Source organism: Nylanderia fulva, unplaced genomic scaffold (genome assembly GCF_048542155.1).
Source record: "Nylanderia fulva isolate GAGA-0341 unplaced genomic scaffold, ASM4854215v1 Scaffold41, whole genome shotgun sequence".
Lineage (NCBI taxonomy): Eukaryota > Metazoa > Arthropoda > Insecta > Hymenoptera > Formicidae > Nylanderia > Nylanderia fulva.
This window is the reverse complement of record NW_028190488.1, coordinates 441,737-462,611: the sequence shown is the minus strand read 5'-3', so window position 1 is coordinate 462,611 and position 20,875 is coordinate 441,737. Positions and strand designations below refer to the sequence as shown.

General features: G+C 35.0%; 3 protein-coding genes and 1 pseudogene across 5 annotated transcripts; 1 reads left to right on the top strand and 3 right to left on the bottom strand.

Moving 5' to 3' along the window:
- Window positions 1–240: 240 nt before the first annotated feature.
- On the bottom strand, window positions 241–3,504 carry LOC146721795 (3-hydroxyacyl-CoA dehydrogenase type-2-like; annotated as a pseudogene).
- A 757-nt stretch (window positions 3,505–4,261) lies between these two features.
- Window positions 4,262–6,591, bottom strand: LOC114943656 (scully). Its single transcript, XM_085486227.1, has 5 exons — window positions 6,448–6,591; window positions 6,107–6,246; window positions 5,435–5,599; window positions 4,839–5,175; window positions 4,262–4,633 (listed from the first exon to the last, which is right to left on the bottom strand). Exons 2-5 carry the CDS (start codon window positions 6,113–6,115, stop codon window positions 4,377–4,379), a joined length of 768 nt encoding a protein of 255 aa, XP_085342353.1. The 5' UTR covers window positions 6,116–6,246; window positions 6,448–6,591; the 3' UTR covers window positions 4,262–4,376.
- A 44-nt stretch (window positions 6,592–6,635) lies between these two features.
- On the top strand, window positions 6,636–10,317 carry Fen1 (Flap structure-specific endonuclease 1). 2 transcript variants are annotated; one of them, XM_029319305.2, is made up of 9 exons: window positions 6,714–6,853; window positions 7,071–7,173; window positions 7,279–7,445; window positions 7,571–7,680; window positions 7,742–7,945; window positions 8,031–8,249; window positions 8,330–8,515; window positions 8,673–8,767; window positions 10,189–10,317. In XM_029319305.2, exons 1-8 carry the CDS (start codon window positions 6,772–6,774, stop codon window positions 8,745–8,747), a joined length of 1,146 nt encoding a protein of 381 aa, XP_029175138.1. In that variant the 5' UTR covers window positions 6,714–6,771; the 3' UTR covers window positions 8,748–8,767; window positions 10,189–10,317. The 2 variants fall into 2 exon arrangements, with proteins under 2 accessions (XP_029175132.1, XP_029175138.1); XM_029319299.2 differs by having other exon boundaries at window positions 6,636–6,853; window positions 8,673–10,317.
- On the bottom strand, window positions 8,643–12,206 carry LOC114943627 (NAD(P)H oxidoreductase RTN4IP1, mitochondrial). 2 transcript variants are annotated; one of them, XM_029319290.2, is made up of 8 exons: window positions 11,621–12,206; window positions 10,993–11,233; window positions 10,780–10,886; window positions 10,520–10,669; window positions 10,142–10,425; window positions 9,883–10,068; window positions 9,594–9,771; window positions 8,643–9,516 (listed from the first exon to the last, which is right to left on the bottom strand). In XM_029319290.2, the coding sequence occupies exons 1-8, from the start codon at window positions 11,666–11,668 to the stop codon at window positions 9,313–9,315; spliced, it is 1,398 nt and encodes a 465-aa protein (XP_029175123.1). In that variant the 5' UTR covers window positions 11,669–12,206; the 3' UTR covers window positions 8,643–9,312. The 2 variants fall into 2 exon arrangements, with proteins under 2 accessions (XP_029175123.1, XP_029175116.1); XM_029319283.2 differs by having other exon boundaries at window positions 10,741–10,886; window positions 11,621–12,205.
- Window positions 12,207–20,875: the final 8,669 nt, after the last annotated feature.

The window sequence follows — 20,875 nt, the reverse complement described above, 5'->3', positions numbered from 1 at the left end:
GAACTGGTTTTCGTTTTCTCGACAAACAAAGGATCGCTCAGAACGCTTTCAATAATAAATATTACAAATAAATAAGTACCCGGCACGAGGGTCGACAAACAAAACACGTAAATCAGCTAATCATCGTCGGTTAACGTCTTTATAAAAAAATGCCTACAAAAAATATATATACATAGAAAAGAAATATTTTTTAACGTTTAATCATTTAATTTCATCAATATGGAAGACTGATGATTTTTTTTAAACTTTCATTCTCAGAGCACCATCCAATCTAATTGTTTCTCCATTTTAAAAGCGGATTTTCCCAAATTTGCTGCACCAAAATTGCATACTCATCAGGAGCTCCTAATCTTGAGGGAAAGGAACGCTTTTCGATAGAAAAGCTCGCACCTTTGCTGGCAATGCCATCCAATAACGGAGTGTCAAAATTCCTGGAGGCAATTGTAACAACACGAATTTCCGTCCTTGGAAAGATCACGAGCAATTGGCAAGGTCATTTTCCCATATAAAATAACAAAAACTAATAAGAAAAACAAGGGAAAATAAGAAAAGTAAAGTTTATAAATTATAATGAGTAAAAAAATGCATAAGTAGTGATTAAAGTAGATAAGAATGGAAAGAAAAAAAAATGAATATAGCATATAAAATAAGACTGAAATAGAAAGAGATGAGTATAAATAGATAAAAGGGAAAAAATACAGTAAACCCCCGATTGCCCCTTTCGAAGCAGAAAATCAGCTTGACCTATTTGACCATCAAATGCGCAACCTTGCAGTATTAAACAATTACACCCTTTTGATTATCTTGATTTGGGGGGTTTTCAATCATCAGACCAACGGAAAAGGCGAATAGCGTTAAAGCTACCAACAGTGTTTACATGGATAATTCTAGCCCAAGTCCTCCAGATTGTGAGGCATTTTTTATTGCTGTTATACGTTTTGTGGGCGACGGCGATGCCAGCGGCATTAACTAAAAATTCGAGTTTGCGAATTTTTGGGGTTTGTAGATCGAGAGCAGCTTGCAGTCTGTCTGATTCCGAAGTTACCTGAAAAAAAGAATTTTAAGATATAAAATAGAGAGAGGAAGAAATAATATAATAAAAAGTAATTATATATATATATTATAATTTTATATATATATTTTTCCATAATATTTGTATAACTAAATTTTTAACATTTTAAATAATTATTTTAGAAAGCAAAATGATCTCTGTGAGAAACTAAAGTAATAGATTACAAAATACATTTCTAAAATGATAAAATGATACAATGACTGTATTTAATTTATGCATACATCCACAGGTGCAAATATTGCATTTCTCCCAGTTCTTCCCGCTACAGTTTTGCCTTTTGAAACAGGCAAATCGGCAAAACTTTCCTTTCCACCTTGTTCTGAAAATCTTCTACCGTACCACGGCCCAATCCAGAGGCAAACCCCCAGTCACCAAAGCACAACACCCTGTGAACCACCATTAAAATTTTTATACTAACAGCTTTACACACAAAATCTATATATAGATTTACATTTTAATTTAATTGATTCTCCCGAAATTATCTTATTTAAATGTTTTTAAGTAATAACATTGCAAACCTTTAATTTCAACCTTTGATCTTTTTTTTTCTGTACTTTTGCATTTTTTCTATTTTATTCTAATATATTTTAAAAATTTTACTATGCCAATATAAGTTTTATAATTCAGAGATATTGTTTATATATAATATTAACATGTATAAGCCCATTTTATATCTCATTGAATACAATTATAATTTTCTAAAATTATCATCATTATAGATAATAATTTTACATATGAAACCATGATATATAAAAATATATAATTAATACATATATAATTAAAACCCTGATTATAAAACCAATCTTTTCATATTTTTGTTATAAAATAGAAGTCGAACATCGTTATAAAATAATATAACTACCTCAACATTTCCCAAATTTTATTTTTCTTTCTCTAAAAAAAGTCAATTCGTGATTGTTTTCAAGATACTTATCAGATATTATCTTACAGGAGAAGCAGAAAAATACTGTTCCGATTAGTGTCGAGGGTCAGCAGGACAAGGATAAATGAAAGTTACAAGTTGGCAATTGCAACGCACTAGTGAGAGCACGGTCACGTCCATGCCCAAGTGCAATGTGCTCAAACGATTCGGCCAGCCTTCGGGGGGGGGGGGCCAGCTTCGGCTAAGCTTCGGGCTCCGGTCAGCTGCGGCAAGCCTCGGCTAGCTTCGGTCAACTTAGGCAAAAGAGAGCAACTCTTGAGAGGGAGAGGAAATGTCTTTACAACAAAAGTCCCGCGCTTTTCTTGCATGATAATATCTGCAAACAGGGGATTTTAGGCCTACAAGTAATAGCAGATTTATAGCTCCGAAGCTATTAAGAACGAGAATGAAGAATTCACACCCGCTTCGCTTGCGGTCGCACACACTGAGCCGCGGTATGTCCCGTTTCGCGACACTTATAGCACCCCGTCGAGTCTCCCCGCGTCGCCGTCTCTGCTCTTCCTCCGCTGGTCGTCCTCGCTCCGTCTCTCCCTGGCCGGACGTCTGGTCTCTTTGGATTCCCTCGAACCACCTTCTCGAACGCCTTCAATAGCTCTCTTCCAGATTGGAAGTTCATCAGGCGCGCCTGACTCTGCAGCCGAGGATCCGTCACTCCTTCGATGATGTAATCGAGGAGTTCGTCTTCCGCGATTGGTACGCGATTTGCGAGAATCACCTTTTCGTGGTAATAATCGCAAAACTGCTCGTCTCCTTTCCACACACGAGCCTCGAATTCTCTCCTCAGTGTCAGCTTTCCTGGCCGCAGGTCGAACATCGACTCCATCTCTCGCAGAAGGTCCTCCAGGTCCAGCGTCACATACTCGGCCTTTGAGTAAAACCAGGTCAACGCACGGCCTTTCAACCGAGAGCTAATCAACACTCTCGTTGAATTCTCGTCCAGCTGATACGTGCGTCTCAGCAGCTCCAACTGCTGCCTCCATCTCCAAAAGGTGCTGTCCGTCGCGTCAAACTCAGGCAGCAGCTCCTTAATTCCTCTCACAACCGCCGAACGCAGAAATAACGCTGCCGTTCGTCATCGTCGGTGTCGAGGCTGCACTCCTCATCATTTCTATTTCTCTTTGGAGCAACTGTCGCTCTTTCTCCAAAATTTCTCGCTCTCGACGCAGTAATAAGAGTTCTGCCTGCGTCGCGTCGTCATGCTCTCTCCGTTCCGGCGTCGTCATCCTCACTCGGTCTCCTCGTCTCGGTGTATCGTCCACGGTCTCCATCTCCATGGCGTCACCCTGTTCACTGGGTGAACGCACACCTCCTGAAGCCGGGATGCCATCCGAATATCTCTCCTGCCTCCGTTGCTCGCTCAATCTCGCCCATACGCCTGAATCGTTGGCATTCAGGCGCTGGATGAGCTCGGCTTTCGACCTCCCAAGGTCAGTCCTTTCTCGCGAAGAGCCTCCTTCATCTCAGCGATGGTGAAATCACTCGGCTGCATCGTTGCTGTCACTCCGATCCGCCCGACTATTCGGCACACCGCGATGTCCACGATACTCACGCAACCCGACGATCACCACGCATCAATCGTCTCTACCTGCGCGTCTCACACTCGACACGTATCGCGAACAAATCCCGAAATCGCCTGTCTCCAGTCGAATTCGCGAAACCGGGTGCAACGCCTCGATCCCACTTCTGATAAACTGTAGGCGTATCTTTTATACTTAACTGTAGCCGTATCTTTTATCGAATATCAAATCGATCAATTAATTATTGATTATTGAAATGTAGGAATGCAGGAGAAGGCCGGATGAATTTAGTTGAATCAGGAAAAGAAGTCAGGTTCGGAAGATATATATATATATATGTGTTTATTGCGAGTCGAAAACGTTTTCGCTGTCCAAGTCCCGTTTTTATTCTGTCTTCCTTCCTGCCGCCTCGATACTAAAGGTCGTCCGCCGGTTCGTGAGAGAATGCGTGCTTGTATCTCGATGAAAACGCTCCGAAGATGATGTTCTCAACAACAATGTCTGTCCCGATTCCCAAAAAGTCGGCATATTTATACCCGGTGTTAAAACCTTCCCTACCCGAAACATCGGACCAATCAGAATTACCTTCGTTCATCGCGCAGAACTGTGTTTTCGGTTTTCTCGACAAACAAAGGATCGCTCAGAACGCTTTCAATAATAAATATTACAAATAAATAAGTACCCGGCACGAGGTCGACAAACAAAACACGTAAATCAGCTAATCTCATCGTCGGTTAACGTCTTTATAAAAAAATGCCTACAAATATATATATATACATAGAAAAAGAAATATTTTTTAACGTTTAATCATTTAATTTCATCAATATGGAAGACTGATGATTTTTTAAGCTTGCATTCTCAGAGCACCATCCAATCTAATTGTTTCTCCATTTAATAGCGGATTTTCCCAAATTTGCTGCACCAACATTGCATACTCATCAGGAGCTCCTAATCTTTGAGGGAAAGGAACGCTTTTCGATAGAAAAGCTCGCACCTTCTCTGGCAATGCCATCAATAACGGAGTGTCAAAAATTCCTGGAGCAATTGTAACAACACGAATTCCGTCCTTGGAAAGATCACGAGCAATTGGCAAGGTCATTCCTATATAAGAATAACAAAAACTAATAAGAAAAACAAGGAAGATAAGAAAAGTAAAGTTTATAAATTATAATGAGTAAAATATGCATAAGTAGTGATTAATGTAGATAAGAATGGAAAGAAACAGAAAATGAATATAGCATATAAAATAAGACTGAAATAGAAAGAGATGAGTATAAATAAGATAATAAGGGAAAAAATACAGTACCCACGATTGCCCCTTTCGAAGCAGAATAAGCAGCTTGACCTATTTGACCATCAAATGCTGCAACACTTGCAGTATTAACAATTACACCCTTTTGATTATCTTGATTAGGGGTGTTTTCAATCATCAGACCAACGGAAAGGCGAATAGCGTTAAAGCTACCAACAGTGTTTACATGGATAATTCTAGCAAAGTCCTCCAGATTGTGAGGCATTTTTTTATTGCTGTTATACGTTTTGTGGGCGACGGCGATGCCAGCGGCATTAACTAGAATATCGAGTTTGCCGAATTTTTGTTTTGTAAGATCGAGAGCAGCTTGCATGTCTGATTCCGAAGTTACCTGAAAGAAAGAATTTTAAGATATAAAATAGAGAGATGGTAAGAAATAATATAATAAAAATGTAATTATATATATATATATATATATATATATATATATATGTTACATAATATTTGTATAACTAAATATTTTAACATTTTAAATAATTATTTTAGAAAGCAAAATGATCTCTGATGAAGAAACTAAAGTAATAGATTACAAAATACATTTTCTAAAAATGATAAAATGATACAATGACTGTATTTAATATTATGCATACATCCACAGGTGCAAATATTGCATTTTCTCCTAGTTCTTCAGCTACAGTTTTGCCTTTTGAAACAGGCAAATCGGCAATAACTGCCTTTCCACCTTGTCTGATAAATCTTTCTACCGTACCACGGCCCAATCCAGAGGCACCACCAGTCACCAAAGCTACAACACCCTGTGAAACCACCATATAAATTTTATTACATAACAGCTTTAAAACACACATAAAATCTATATATAGATATTACATTTTAATTTATATATGATTCTCAGAAATTAATCTTATTTAAATGTTTGAAGTAAAACATATGCAAACATTTAATTTCAACCTTTGATCTGTTTTTTTTTCTGTACTTTTTGCATTTTTTCTATTTTATTCTAATATATTTAAATATTTTTACTATGCCATATATAAGTTTTATAATTCAGAGATAATGTTTATATATAAATATTAACATGTATAAGCATTATCATATCTCATTGAATAAAATTATAAAATATCTTAAATATTATCATCATTATATAATAATATAATTATACATATGAAACAATGATATTATAAAATAATATATAATATATATTACATATATAATTAAAAACATGCATATATAAAACAATTCTATCATATTTTTGTTATAAGAAATAGAAGTAGAAACATCGTTATAAAATAATAATAACATACCTTCAACATTTTCAAATTTATTTTTCTTCTCTAAAAAAAGTCAATATCGATGATTGTTTGTAATAATTGACTCCGATCGCTAGTCACGAAGTTCACTCCAAGCTCCTTGGAAACGTTCGAAATAAAATCCACAAGTAATTCTAAATTAAAATCAAGTGTGAATAATAATGAATTATTAATATGAACTTTGGATCCGGTTATAAAACAAGTTTATAGAGTCAATACAGGAATATCACTGCGGAGAGATATAAAAGGAGAATATAAGATACGAATATAAGATATCTAAACATGTAGAGAAAAAAATATTGTTTTCTTCAAGATAATTATCAGATAATACTTACACGGAGAAAAATACTGTTCCGATATTGTCAGAGGTTCAGAGACAAGTGATAAATTGAAAGTTACAAGTTGGCAATTTGCAACGCACTAATGTATGAGCGCACGTCACGTCCATGTCCCATGTGCATGTGCATCAACGCTTCGGCCAGCTTCGGTCTTCGGTCAGCTTCGGCCAGTTCGGCTAGCTTCGGTCTTCGGTCAGCTTCGGCAAGCTTCGGCTAGCTTCGGTCAACTTCGGCAAAAGAGAGCAACTCTTGAGAGGGAGAGGAACTGTCTTTACAACAAAAGTCCCGCGCTTTTTCTTGCATGATAAATATTCTGCAAACATGGGTATTTTAGGCCTATCAAAGTTAATAGCAGATATAGCTCCCGAAGCTATTAAAGAACGAGAATTGAAGCATTATTTCGGTATATAATTTTTTCTCTATCTGTCTCTGTATGTCTCGTATGAGTTTCAGTTTTTACATTTAACCACAAAAAGAAATTGACAAGTTTTTAAATCTTCACGAATATTTATAATATATATCTCATTCTTAATTAGTTATTAATTAGTTGTTCTTAATTAAAATTGTATTCTATTATTAATGTACATATCACATTACTAATTTTTGGTTTTATGTTTCAGGTCGCAAGATAGCTATTGATGCCTCTATGTGTTTATATCAATTTCTCATAGCTGTGCGCAGTGAAGGGGCTCAGCTCACTACTGTAGATGGTGAAACAACCAGGTAAATTTCTAACTAGTAACTATACTCTGGTACACAAAATTATATCAGATTTTTATGAAATGAATAATAAAGAAAGAAAAAGTAATTAATAATTTTGTTATATAGCCATTTAATGGGTACATTTTATCGGACCATACGCTTGGTAGAGCAAGGAATAAAACCTGTATATGTATTTGATGGTAAGCCACCAAATTTAAAAAGCGGAGAATTAGCTAAACGAGCTGAGAAAAGAGACGAAGCACAAAAACTCTTACAAGCCGCTGAAGAAGATGGTAATAACATATTATATTTTTTTTTACTAACCCATAATTATCTTCTCTTAAAATACTTTAAATTTTACAATCTACAAACAAAAATGTTTGTAATAGATTTTAATAGAAGATGTCTTTTATTAAAGGAAATGTGGAGGCTATTGACAAATTCAGCAGAAGATTGGTTAAAGTTACAAAAACTCACGCTGATGAAGCTAAACAATTACTTCAATTAATGGGCATACCCTACATTGATGTAAGTATTTATGAAATAGTTATGCATTAATTTTTTTCATACTAATAGATATTTTTTACAGGCTCCTTGTGAAGCTGAAGCACAATGCGCTGCTTTAGTGAAAGCTGGTAAAGTTTTTGCCACTGCTACGGAAGATATGGATGCACTCACTTTTGGTAGTAATGTATTACTTCGACGTTTAACTCTCAGTGAAGCCAGAAAATTGCCTGTACAAGAGATTCATTATGATAAGGTTCTTGCAGGTTTAGAGTTGAATCATAATGAGGTATGCATTTTTTCATATTTTCATATTTTACAATAAATATTTTATAAACTATTTTGAAGCAGTATATAATTTATATAATTTACAGTTTATTGATCTCTGTATTATGCTGGGTTGTGATTATACTGGCAGCATTAAAGGCGTTGGTCCAAAAAGAGCAATAGAATTGATAAAAAATCATAGATCTCTTGATACAATTATTGAAAATATAGATATTAAAAAATACCCCATTCCCGAAAATTGGAATTACGAAGATGCAAGATTATTATTTCAAGAACCAGAAGTAATGAACGTAGAAGATATCCAAGTAATTTTTAATAATAATTTTCAAATAAATTTATTTTCTCGTATGTAACTATACATATTAAAGATGATATTTTTTGCAAGTTAAAATGGTCTGAACCAGATGAAGAAGGTCTGGTAAAATATCTATGTGGTGATAAGCAATTTAACGAAGAACGGATCAGAAACGGAGCTAAAAAACTTCACAAAGCCCGAAATACATCCACACAAGGCAGATTGGATTCATTCTTTAAAGTTTTACCAAACTCTTCTCCGACACCGAAACGAAAGGTGAAATATTTTTTAAAAGAATGTATTTAATTTCCATCTAATTAATACTTCTGAATATGCAAATAAAATATCTTTCACGCACATACATCCGCGTTGGGCTCTTACAGCCAATCAATCTTATTTCAAATTATTAAAATATTTTGGTTTATTATTACAGACAGAAGAAAAAAAGCCTCCGGCTAAAAAGGCGAAAACAGCAGGTAATAGTAAATTCCGTGGAAAAGCAAAGTGAGAGTAACATTTAACAAACAGGTACAATGCTAAAATAACATTTATATATTATATATTTACAATGTCTTGAATTTTTATTCTACTGTGACATATTTCGAATGTATTTGTAAAATTGCAACTGATAACATAATAATTATTATTTTTATATTTATTTAGTAAAATATATTTCAAGTACAATATTCATATATAATATAAATTCTTATGTGTTAGAAACTCTAATACGTTAAATATTAATAACTTTTCGCACATATTTTTCTATAAAAATCTTTACATTTTTAGATTTTTGCATACGATTATTTATTACAAATTTTCATTTTTTCGTTGATTTAAAAAGAATTTCGAAAAAAGTAGCATATGTATTAACATTTGCTCTAATATTCTGGTTTGTTAATTGTATTATGTTGTCAGTCTTTATTTTAGCACCAAATATTTTGACTATCATTTTCTTTGCAATAATATGAATGTCTATTAATTGTATTTGGCAGTTTGCACCAAAATTATATATTAATGTTATATACAAAAGAGGTAATCGTGGAAGAAATTTTTTTTCTAATGGCAATGAAATGTCACTGAAACGTAATAATCGTACTACCGATAGAATTCGAATCTAAAACATGGAGCAATGCTCGCTCAATATTGTATGGTGCATACACTCTATCTACAACTGTTTGCAATTGATACGCATCTGTCAATTCGCATAAAGCTCGCAGATATGCAACATTCAATTTTGCGCCCTCCTTCCACTGATGCATGTTAAATCCGAACATATACTAAAATATAAAACATCAGTCAGTAATACAATCAGATTTCAATATCGCGAACACTTTAGTACCAAATTAAAATATACCTGAACCAATAATTTTATCCTAACGCATCCAGCAAATATACTTCCACAAATAAATCCTAACGAATCCGATCTTAATTGTTCGGGAATAGTAGATACATAGGAACCATGAGGCAGCAAATATTTTTTTAAACTATGTTCTTGAAAGGATTGATTATCAGTATAAAAAATTGCATCAAATCTGTAATGAAAGAAGTGCAACATAATTAAAAAACACTTATATTTTGATCATTTAAATAAACTAATTGTAAGTTTTACAATAATTTATATATATATATGTAATTTTACATACTTATCGTGCAATTGTAATTCCTTCTCAATATCGGTTTCGTTTATTATTATAACTTCATCAGCACCTAGTGCTTTCATTATAGGTTCTGCATTTATTTTGCATATAGTTACTATATATCCACCCCACAACTTAACTAATTGCGTTAAAATGCAACCAATTGGAGTGCTTCCACCATAAATGAGAACTCTATAATAATAATATTATTGATATTTTGGAAACAAAAATTTAAAAGATTAGAAATGATAGTTAAAAGTATTACCGCTTTCCTTTGGCATTGCCTTCATTAATAACTGATTTATTAACTAGAGCATCCCATGCCAAGCAGCCGTTATATGGTAAGCTGGCAGATGCTTCGAAGTTACAAGATTTAGGCCGTCTTGCTACTTGCGTTTCTGGAACGATTATATATTCCGCCATCGTGCCAGAAGCCCACGATGGAACGGCTAAAAATACTTCATCTCCAATATCAAAGTTGATAACACCTTTTCCAATGTCAACTATCACTCCTGCACAATCTCTCCCTAAAGTTACAGGCAGTTCTTTCTGTTTCAAAATAATATATATACATACATATGCATTCATGTATTATAACAATATTATGCAAGATATCAATAGTCTTGAGAAAATGTATACTCACTCCAGAATTAAGTAATTTTCTATAAATTCTAGAATAACCAGAACATATCTTTGTATCAATAACATTAAGTGAAGCGGCTTTAACTTGTATTAATAAGTCGTTCGATTTTTTGATCGTTGGCATTTCGACATCGTCTACCATCAACACACCCTATGTGATAAATAGAAAAAAATTATTATATTCAAAAATTATAATTATATATATATATATGTATGATATACCTCGATACCATAATAGTGATGGCAAGCTATAGCTTTTACATGATGTATGTGATGAGAAGAGGGTTTCCAATGTACACCTATATAATAGCCTATTACAGTTCCAATTGCTATGCCCGTTAAGCAATATATTGCTTCTCTTCTTGATACTGAAAAGAAAACAAATTTATGGTAATAATTAATTTCCAAAGTGCAACGCACAGAGAAACAGTCAAATATTTTTATAACATTAATTTGTTAAATATCTTAACATACCTTTATTAGCCCACATGGTTCCTAATTGACGATAAAAATCTACTGTATTCCATTGGGCATTGTAATATTGAAATTGAACTTCTTGCCAACCCTTTTGTACAGATGTAGCCAAATGCAGCACAATATCTTTGGCATGCTGTGCATAATGCTCGTCGCAGAGCTGTAGGATAAACTGTTGCAACTGAGCTAGCCATGTCATACACGATTGCTGGGCTTGTTGAACTGCTACAGATGCTTGAACCTTTCCCCAAATTTTTATTTGTGATAGTATATTGAAATATTTCTTGACTTATATTTGATGCGAAGTAATTTGTACATCATATCAGCTTTAAAGTAGCAAAATTTTACATAATTAAAATATTTTTTTAAAGATAAAATATAAAATACAGAATTGTATATTATTTATAATATACATTATTTCTCTATATAGAATAGAAAAAAAATCATAATTTGTACAAATTACTAATAAAACAATTAATGTAATGTGCAATTTAAAAATGACATGATCGGTAAATTACTTGATGGAATATACACATACATCATATTATCATTATAAAAATATTATATAAAACGCATGATTACGGAAGCAAGCGCGGAAAGGTCGATGCCAAAGGAAAATACAAATTACCTGAAATGTTTCGAGCTGATTCGAAAAATGAAACCAAACCTCATCCATATCTCGTACGCGGCGAAAAAAAAAAAGAAAAGCAATCAATAATAAAATTTAGAACATTTTAAAATGCGACAATACGTTGATTTCGTAAACGACGACTGGAAAAGCGGCACAGCAATGTTATAAATAAACGATTAACGCATCGCGTTAACCACTCGAAATAGATATCAAGTTTGTGCTGCAAATCGTGAGGACGGTTCGGCGAACATTTTCGCGATGACGCGTGTCAATGTCAGTCGATCGGATAAATGCATTCGTGAGTTGACATGTTACTTTCGCGAGATTGTCGCCCTTTAAATTTGCATTGTTCGAGAAATATAGGTTAGACCGCGTTGTGACATTCAGGGTGCGTTCCGTTATGCACTGCAAGTACTGACAGTACTACCAATAGCGTTCCGATATAGATAGCAGTGCACTGCGAAAGTACTATCATGAGTATATGACGTCATATAATTTTGACGTTATTTCCTGTTGCGATTACTGCAACCGGCGAGGTAAAGCACTCGCAGTAATCAAGATGGCTACCTCCATGTGTACGATGGAACTAACTTTTAAATTCCATATCTGAATATAATGATACAATATTTTTAACGTAATTTTTACATTTTATTCTAGGTATTTTAATTTGTCGTCTCATTTCATTTATTAATTCCATTTCCAAATCGCTTTCACTTGATGACTCACTCGAATCATATATATTCTCGATTAAATTATATGTAATTAATGCAATAATGGTATTATCCATTTCACCAATTTTTCACTCGATGATTATTAGCGAAAAAGGTTAGTTAAAAGTCTGCTGAAAGCGTACTGTAGTGCGTTCCGTTTTACTATTTTGCAGTAGCTTCAAAGTGCACAAAATTAAAAAGGAACGCTGTCAACAGTACACTTGCATGACGTCATAGTGCCAGTACTTGCAGTGCATAACGGAACGCACCCATAACCTTCGTTGAGCGTGACGTAACGATGACGCATTGCGCAACTCGGGTCACGTGATGCGCAAATCGCGTCTACGTCACATTTTGAATCTCGACGTCAGAGTGAACAGTAATACTTATTAATTATTATATTTCTCGGGCCGAAAAAGCGTACGAAAGTTTGTCGGTTTGTAGATGTAAATTAATTCTTTTTTGGTATTCAGAAACGATATACGCGTCATTAGTTTTCGAATATTAAAGTAGGAATGAAGTGAAATGTGAGAATGCAACTTGGAGCAAATATCGGTGAGTTTATTTCAATTGTACATTGTTGCATGGTTATGTGTGTATTGTTGTATTCGTGTATTCTTGTATCATCATAAAATTTTTTTGCAAAATTGAAACAAAACGCTATAAGCGGACGAGAGGAATAAATAATAATAATAGGAATATATTTGTGATGCAAAGGCGCGTCTATACATATTATTTTGTATTGTATTAATATATATATATATATAATTTTTTTACGAATTTGCTTCGCCGAATTAATACATTAAACTTTACATATGTGCAGTTCAATATAATTTGCACGAGTATCATAAACGCAATGTTTTAAAGACACATGTATATCTATATTTGGAAATTTGCATGAAAACAATTTTTGTTGCAGAATTGTAGAAGCTTATACTTAGAAATTTATTTCGATAGAAATTCTTTTGCCGTTTTGCATCAACTGTACGTATCAATAAGTAAAATACTATCATTATTCAACGGAATAATAAATGTAATATCTCGAGTATCATATATCGGTAACAACATGTAATTCGAATAATGCACCATTAGATGGCAGCACATAATAATTTTTTAAAAATATGTCGGCGATAGGAGATAGTACATGCGATGTGTAAATTAGATATATAGAATATATTATAAAAATATATATATATATATATATATATATAATATGTCATATATACATATAATATTGCATATATTAATATATATATATATATATATATATATATATATATATATAATTTATATGTATAATATACTTGTATAATATATATGTATATCTATATATATCCCTAAAAACTTTTATATTGCTACAAGTTGCTATATATATAATATAAAAAATACATAATACATAAGTAAATATTTGACAAGTTTATAAAAAAGATTTTAAATTCTACTTCTTATTGCGAAGTTTAATTGCACACACATACACAGACATAGTCTCTCTTCATTTTATTTTAGTATATTTAAATATTTTGTAGTATATTTTATAGTATATTTAAAGTTACCAAGTTGTGTACATATGTGTAAAATTCTTTCTCGATGTATATCTATATATGTACTGTATGTTGTTTATGTATTTATATCGATAGCTCGCCGTTGAATGCGTCGCGCGTGGCGTTCCGGCGAGATCGCGGCGCGTCAAAGTCAAAGTCGTTGGCGACCTTGCTTTTGCCAAAAAGCAAAGGTACGTGCGCGTGTGTACACAATGTTCTCGGTTACGTCTCGGGAGTGTCGAATATGTACGGTCGTGTGCGCTAAGAATGCACTAATATCGCGCGTGTAATAGTTTATCGTAAAATCGATGTGCGTGTTTCTCGGTTGCGATCGCACGCGCAAAGTGCGACGGAGTGTCGAGTAAAATATGTATATATATATCGCGTCGAGTGTCGGTTGAAGTGTATCGCGATTTACGTATTAATCGAGATGCGTGATAAAACATAATCGATCGTTATCGCGCGCGCGATCAGAGGTTGGATTTTTCTCTAAATCTAATCCTCTTCCGTCATCGAGTGCGAAAGTGCCGTCTTATACTTGTTAAAAGTATGTGCGTAAATGTCGGGAGTGCCGAAGCAAATGTCGCGCGATCCGATTTGTATTGCGTTAATTGGTGTGCGCGTCAGTAATTAGCCGCGTTTTTCCGATCGATTCGTATCAATGAGCGAGGAGGAGGCGCCTGGACCGATGGAGCAGCAGTTGGAGGAACAACACTGATGCGTACGACGGTGAGCATAATTATGCGGTATTCTTGCATCATAATTATCCATTCATTACCGCGTTATAGTGATCACGATTTAATAAATGCTCCGGCATTCCATTAATGTATTCTGGAAAGTGAAAGTAATTTTTAATCTCGTTTGTATGATATTCAAAATATGCCGGTATTTTTTTTAGATTGTTATAAGTAGTTAAAGAGTAATAATTAAGTTAATTAATATTGAACTTTTAACAGTCGTATTAAATATGTGAATATTAAAGTAAAAATAGTATAATGATAAAAATTCATCTCTACCGATGTTAAAAATATACTTTTTTTTCATGTGTGTAATTAAACAAAATTTTATGCAAATATAAATACTAAATTTTTATATTTTGCTTACAGATCGTTTGAATCGTCTACGCATCGCAACGTACGGTGAGTCTCGTTATCTTTTCATTATAATAATGTTGGATAAAGGATTCTCTCGATACTGTTTTCGTGTCACACAAATTCCACAATTATTATCTCTGCACTTTTGCATAAAATTCTTTTGTTACTATTATTTCCTTGTTAAATTTAATACTAAAATAATTAAACTTATACATATAGAAAATTATATCGATTTTTAAATATAATTTATAAAAAAGTTATAATTTTAAAAATAAAAAAGCAATATATATAAAATATTTTCCCATTCGAAATACTTTAAAGCTTTGCGAAGAGATTTTTTCCGTACATACTTTTTCACCTAGCAATAAATATCTTTTTTCCGTGTATTTTTTATACATATTTTACATTTCTCTTACATCTTTGAAAATATTCTAATAAGAGTTAATTCTCCGTGAGAATTGTATTGAAAATTAATATTTATCGAGATAATCTTTTTTTCCTCATTATATACAATTATATAATACATCTATCATTGTGCACAACGCATAAATCATTGAGCGACATGATTGTTTGATTTGTCTTTGGCAAATTTTACATAAGGTTTTCACATATATATACTACATTTGCGTGAGATTTTTCGCTACGAGATTGGCGGTCCCATGAATGCGATGCATTTTTCTAACGACATGCACCGTGCTGCATATGCATATGCTCATTTTGCGTATACCGTGCTCGAGGCTTCGCGCATTAGCAAGCTGCTCGATGTCCAGACACGTCCTAGAGAAGTCCTGGCGTCCGTCCAGAGTAGTCACGTGGCCCCTCACGCGCTTATTCTCTTTTCCACGGATACATCAACGTACGCTCGCTCGGATGCACAAAGTACGGCGTTAACGCGGTGAAATGAGCCGTGCCAAAGTCTCATCCCGTATAAGGTCGGCGAATATAATCGTGGAAAATGCGTGCTGTCACACACGTGGTCGCGAATTCCGCACACTGTGTGACAGTCGACCTTAGCCTTTTTCAGCATCGTCGTCACCAACTCGGCTACCTTGATATCGTTGCCGCGACATTTCACATGCACGTATTTTGTGCTCCTTTTTAACAGCGCGATGTCCGTTTGATTTGGAAATAGATACGCGCTTTCGCCGCGAATTTAAATACCAATAATTTCATCAATGGTATCAATACGTTGCATAGAAATAGAATAACAATATTAATTGATATACGTTGAGAGCTATAGATTTAGGCTACAAAGAATAAATTTTAGAATAGGAGAAACATTAGAAAAATCAATAATTGTAATAAATATTAAATAACAAAATTATAGTCTAATTTCAAGAACTGATTTTTTAAATATAAATCTTTCAAAAAATTGAAATAGATTATATCTCTTTCTAATTTTTTATTTTTTTAAAGATATATAATTTATATATAATATAAATTGTCTCCGTTGAAAATTGAAATAAAGGGAAATCAAGATTTCTCAATAATTTCTTAATTAACGCGCTAATTTAATGTAGAGCTTATCATATACAGAGAAAAATATGTTACAGATTACATCTTACATGGTCCTAGCAAATGTCATTATTATATAGACAAGTTATTATACAGGGGCAATAAAATAACATTTGTAAAAAATGCTAATTTTATTTACTAAAAATAATTTAACTAAATTTTAAAAAAGTTATTTTTCCACTATTATAAATTGCTTCATTGCAACAGCAAAATATATTTGCTATGTATTGCTAGATTATTTCATTTTAACAACAAATTAAATTTACTTTAGCAACAAATATTGATATTTCTATGGACAAATTTACTCACCAACTTTCTTCTGATCAGATTTCGTTATATATGTATAATAGTAAATAATTATCGGTTACATACAATTATGATTATACATAACTATACATAGTAGTAAAGTTTGATTGCTTACACGTTAGATATGCGATAGTTTTGCCGCAAAATCCTTTTTCCGCGTGATACTTTAACATACGAACGCGACGAGAAAATGTATAGAAGCGCCCATAAAAGCGTCATGTCGCGCACGTGCGTGTATATGTAATATTACGTGTGCATTGCGCGATACGCAGGGCAATAGTCTCTAACTGCGTGTATATACGTACATACGGATCCTTTATTATCGCGAGCATTCAGCTTACGACGATTTTCCCCGCGACAAAGGGGCGACGAGGCGAATATGAGGTATCGCGCGACTGCCAAAAAGCTGACTACGACGAAAGGACACGGTGGGATGTATGCGTGCATGCATACATGCATGTGTATGCGTGTGCGTGTCATTTCGGAATATGCATGTAGGTGCGCACAAACATACACAGACACATATACGCGGACAGAAACGCACGCGACAATCTCGTATTCCCATCGCGCCGTCTCGTTACGGAGCGTCTTGCGGCGCCGCGACGATAAAGGCGCCGGTAACTCATTGTTCATGCCCGGGACAATGAGTGTGCACCGGCGACTCGACCTGATTCCGAACGAGACTTCTCTCTACTACACGTAAAACGATTCGCCATTCCCTGGTCCCGTCACACGCGTTTCGCAGATAAATGCTCAAGCTGCTGATGTGCCTGTAAAGTATTCTGACGTAATCATTAGTTCGAGAGGTTCCCATCCCCTCCTACATTTGTTAAAATTGCGAATTTTAAAATAATACGGATAATGTAGCGAGAAATCAGATTAATGTGATATAATAGAAAATATAACTTATATAATGGTTATAGGTATTATTTCTGCTTGTATATATTGTTGACGATTTAATTGAACAATTTTTTCAAAATGACATTTCTTTGATTAATTATTTTTCTATAAAAAAATGTTCAAAATGTTTTATAAATCGACTTGAATTATTATCGATGCAATTGAATTACTATCGTAGACATATTAGTTAATTACCTTAATATCATTATTAGATTCTATGTATATATATATATTCGCTCTCTTAAATGAAATCAGCATACCATTAAGCAGTGGTTTTAGTTTAAATATAACGCTGCAGACAGTGAAATCTTATTTAGAAGTCTATCAGTTAACGATAGCGGCTTATTTCTCAGTGAAATCTTATTGCTATATAATCAATGAAGTGTAAAGAGCAAAGCATAAATGAAAGAGCAAAGTACGAATATTTTCACTGAAGATTAGTGAAACTAATTATTGACCTTTAATGAAACTACTTTAATTAGTGTAGTTTCACTGATTTAATTTAAGAGAGTAAGAATTGATTAAGAATCGATTAGTAAAGAATATACATGAATTTATATAATTTGAAATAGTCTTTTGCTTACGGCAAGTCAGTCTAGAAATCGGGAAAATGGTTTGCATTCTTACGTCATTTTCAAATCGCATCAGATACCGACACCTCTGTAGATGATACTCGGCTTCCTCCGTGGAAAGGCCGGAACCACGAAAAAACGTCGAATGAGAATGAGATTCCGTGTCCGCGGGAAGCTTCTGTTTGGCCATGGAAATCGGTAAAGGAGGTCAGCGTATGCAAATAACAGGGTCGTGAGGGAGGGAAGGGGGTTGGTCGTGGAGCCAGTCGTCGGGAGGGTCCCGTGGGTCAACGGACAAGCAGCGAGACGGCGACAGCGACGAAGGGTATATCCATGTTCCGTTCCGTTCCACTCCAGTCCTCTTCTGCTGTGTTCTTTCTTCTCTCTCTCTCTCTCTCCTTTCGTCGTCGCGGGCGGTTTTTCCCCGTTCCTCCGGCGTTTCCATAACTCTCTCATCCTTTCTCCTTCTATCTCGTTCCAGCTTTTGCCAATGGAGCTCAACTTCGTGTTCTCCGCAACGCTCTCGTTTCCCTCGTTTCGAACTCCTATACTCCTATCCTCCCATCGTCGTCGTTGTCGTCGTCGTCGTCGTCGTCGTCGTCGTCGTCGTCGTCGTCGTCTTCCATCCTCCTCTAGCTGCTACTTCAGTTCCTCGTTCAGTTCCTCGGCTCGAGCTTCTCGCGACCGTTATGGCCCCATATATTTCCGCAGCCGGCAACGCCGGCGGTTGGAGTCACGTCTACGGACGTAAAGGTACCTCCAACGCGTTGTGTGCTCCCTTTCCCTTTCTCCCGTCTTCTTTTCTCTCGCCTACGCGTCTCGTAGAAACATTCGATTTTTACGATACGAGACGAGCGAATTCTCGAGCCCGTCGAACGTTGCGTTTCCTCGTCGTTCTCCGTTTCCCTCATCGACGTCCAGTTTTGTGTCTTTTTCTCATCGTCGATACCTTTTTTTTCTTCTAGTTTCGATTTCTCTTTCTTCTTTCGCACCGTGTGTTCTCTTTCAAATCTTTCTACTTGGACAAAAGCAATTAAGTCGTCAGAAGGACACTCAAAACATTTTCATACCGTAGTTGAGAGAGAAAGAGATTTAGAAGGCAATATTATCTGATTCATATTATTTAACACGTGCTAATAGAATATTATAAATTGATGATTTTATATCTGCAATTCAGAAATTCTCTTCATATATTTCATTAATTTTATTTTGTATATGTTCGTGCAAAAAGATTATCGACTATATTGTCTATCGTGTTATATAAAAATCAAATATTTTAATTACTTTAATTCAAGAATACTTATATTTCCGATACAACACTATCTTATATACGTATATATATATATATAAAGATACCTAGCCGTTGAAATTATTCAAGATTCTGAAATATAACCGTACGAAAATGTCTCACACACTCGGGAAACTGCAGTTAATCTAAACGCGATGAACCAATCATACTTATATAAGAAATGTTGCAATTTACCCTCGGTATTCGCCAGTTGGAGGGTCGCGAAAACAGTTGCGAGCACGCCAGGGTGACTAATCCACTGAGTGTTAATTAAAATAAAGGCACGGCCGCCGCTATGCGGGTAAGTAGAAATTAGCGTGGGGGTTTGCATGGGGTCGACGGTAGGCTAAGGGGAGGGAGGATGGTCGAGAGGATGGTGCGGATAGGCCAGATGTCCACCCTTTCGCTGGCACTCGCGTGACACATCGCCGTCGCGTTTTTGAGTCGAGTCGGCTCGGGCGTTTTGGTTAATGCGACTAGTTATGGACGCATGCTTAATTGCTTTAATTAAAATTCACGTTGTGCGTCGCGACATTGCTGGCGCGCGGGCGCTGCTGCGGACGAGCAAATTTTATCCGCCAGTGTATTTTTGTATACCGAAATAGTAATCATCTTCTGAAAAAAAAAATTCTAACAGTGTTCTTAACAATCTTCGAAAAATGTTCGTACATTTGAAATAATTATTGTCGCAGTATGCACTTTAAACACTTTAATCTTCAAATGCGGCGTGAATGACATTTAATTATTCTAAATTAATATTATAACAGTTGTGTATATACATGTATATATACATACATATATATATATATTATGTGTACTATATTACTTCATTATCACGTACGTGCGCGTCGCGTTTTGAGTTGTCAAAAAGATTGCGTATTTATATCTGCAATTTAATATATATTTTCAGTTGCAGATGAAAATATATCTGATTACAATAATGAGTGGTCCCGTTTGACTGTAACTTTACTCGCTGTAATATCGGATATTCCGCGCCCTTTTTGGCACATGGCGCGAACTGACCTTTTTAGAAATTTTAAAATGCGTCCAGTCGCGTATGTGGGCGAATTCTCTTTAAAATTCCAAAAGCGAGCGCAGAAATGGGAACGTGGGTCGCGCGAACCTCGTAACTTCCTCTCGGGCGGCGGCATACACGTGTCGGCGATTCGTTATATCGTTTCCCGAAAATTTCGCCGTGAGAGCGGACAATTTTTTACTCCTCCGATCCCCTAGAAAAGTCGACGCTGGGTCAAATTCGAAGGTTTTCCATGGATTCGCGGCAGCGCCTCGGTTTGATAGCCGAGGCTGGACGGTAGCCACAAGTGT

Excerpts from the sequence above, each read along its gene's own strand:
- LOC114943656 (XM_085486227.1), bottom strand. Across the intron at positions 5,176-5,434 it reads CAATATTTGCACCTGTGGAT|GTAACTTCGGAATCAGACAT; the intron begins GTATGCATAATA and ends TCTTTCTTTCAG. Across the intron at positions 4,634-4,838 it reads TTCGAAAGGGGCAATCGTGG|GAATGACCTTGCCAATTGCT; the intron begins GTACTGTATTTT and ends ATTCTTATATAG.
- Fen1 (XM_029319299.2), top strand. The coding sequence starts at position 6,772 with ATGGGTATTTTAGGCCTATCAAAGTTAATAGCAGATATAGCTCCCGAA. Across the intron at positions 6,854-7,070 it reads AGAATTGAAGCATTATTTCG|GTCGCAAGATAGCTATTGAT; the intron begins GTATATAATTTT and ends TTTATGTTTCAG. Across the intron at positions 8,250-8,329 it reads TGAACGTAGAAGATATCCAA|TTAAAATGGTCTGAACCAGA; the intron begins GTAATTTTTAAT and ends ATTTTTTGCAAG.
- LOC114943627 (XM_029319283.2), bottom strand. The coding sequence starts at position 11,668 with ATGGATGAGGTTTGGTTTCATTTTTCGAATCAGCTCGAAACATTTCAG. Across the intron at positions 10,426-10,519 it reads GAAAATTACTTAATTCTGGA|AAAGAACTGCCTGTAACTTT; the intron begins GTGAGTATACAT and ends ATTTTGAAACAG. Across the intron at positions 10,069-10,141 it reads GGCAATGCCAAAGGAAAGCG|AGTTCTCATTTATGGTGGAA; the intron begins GTAATACTTTTA and ends TTATTATTATAG.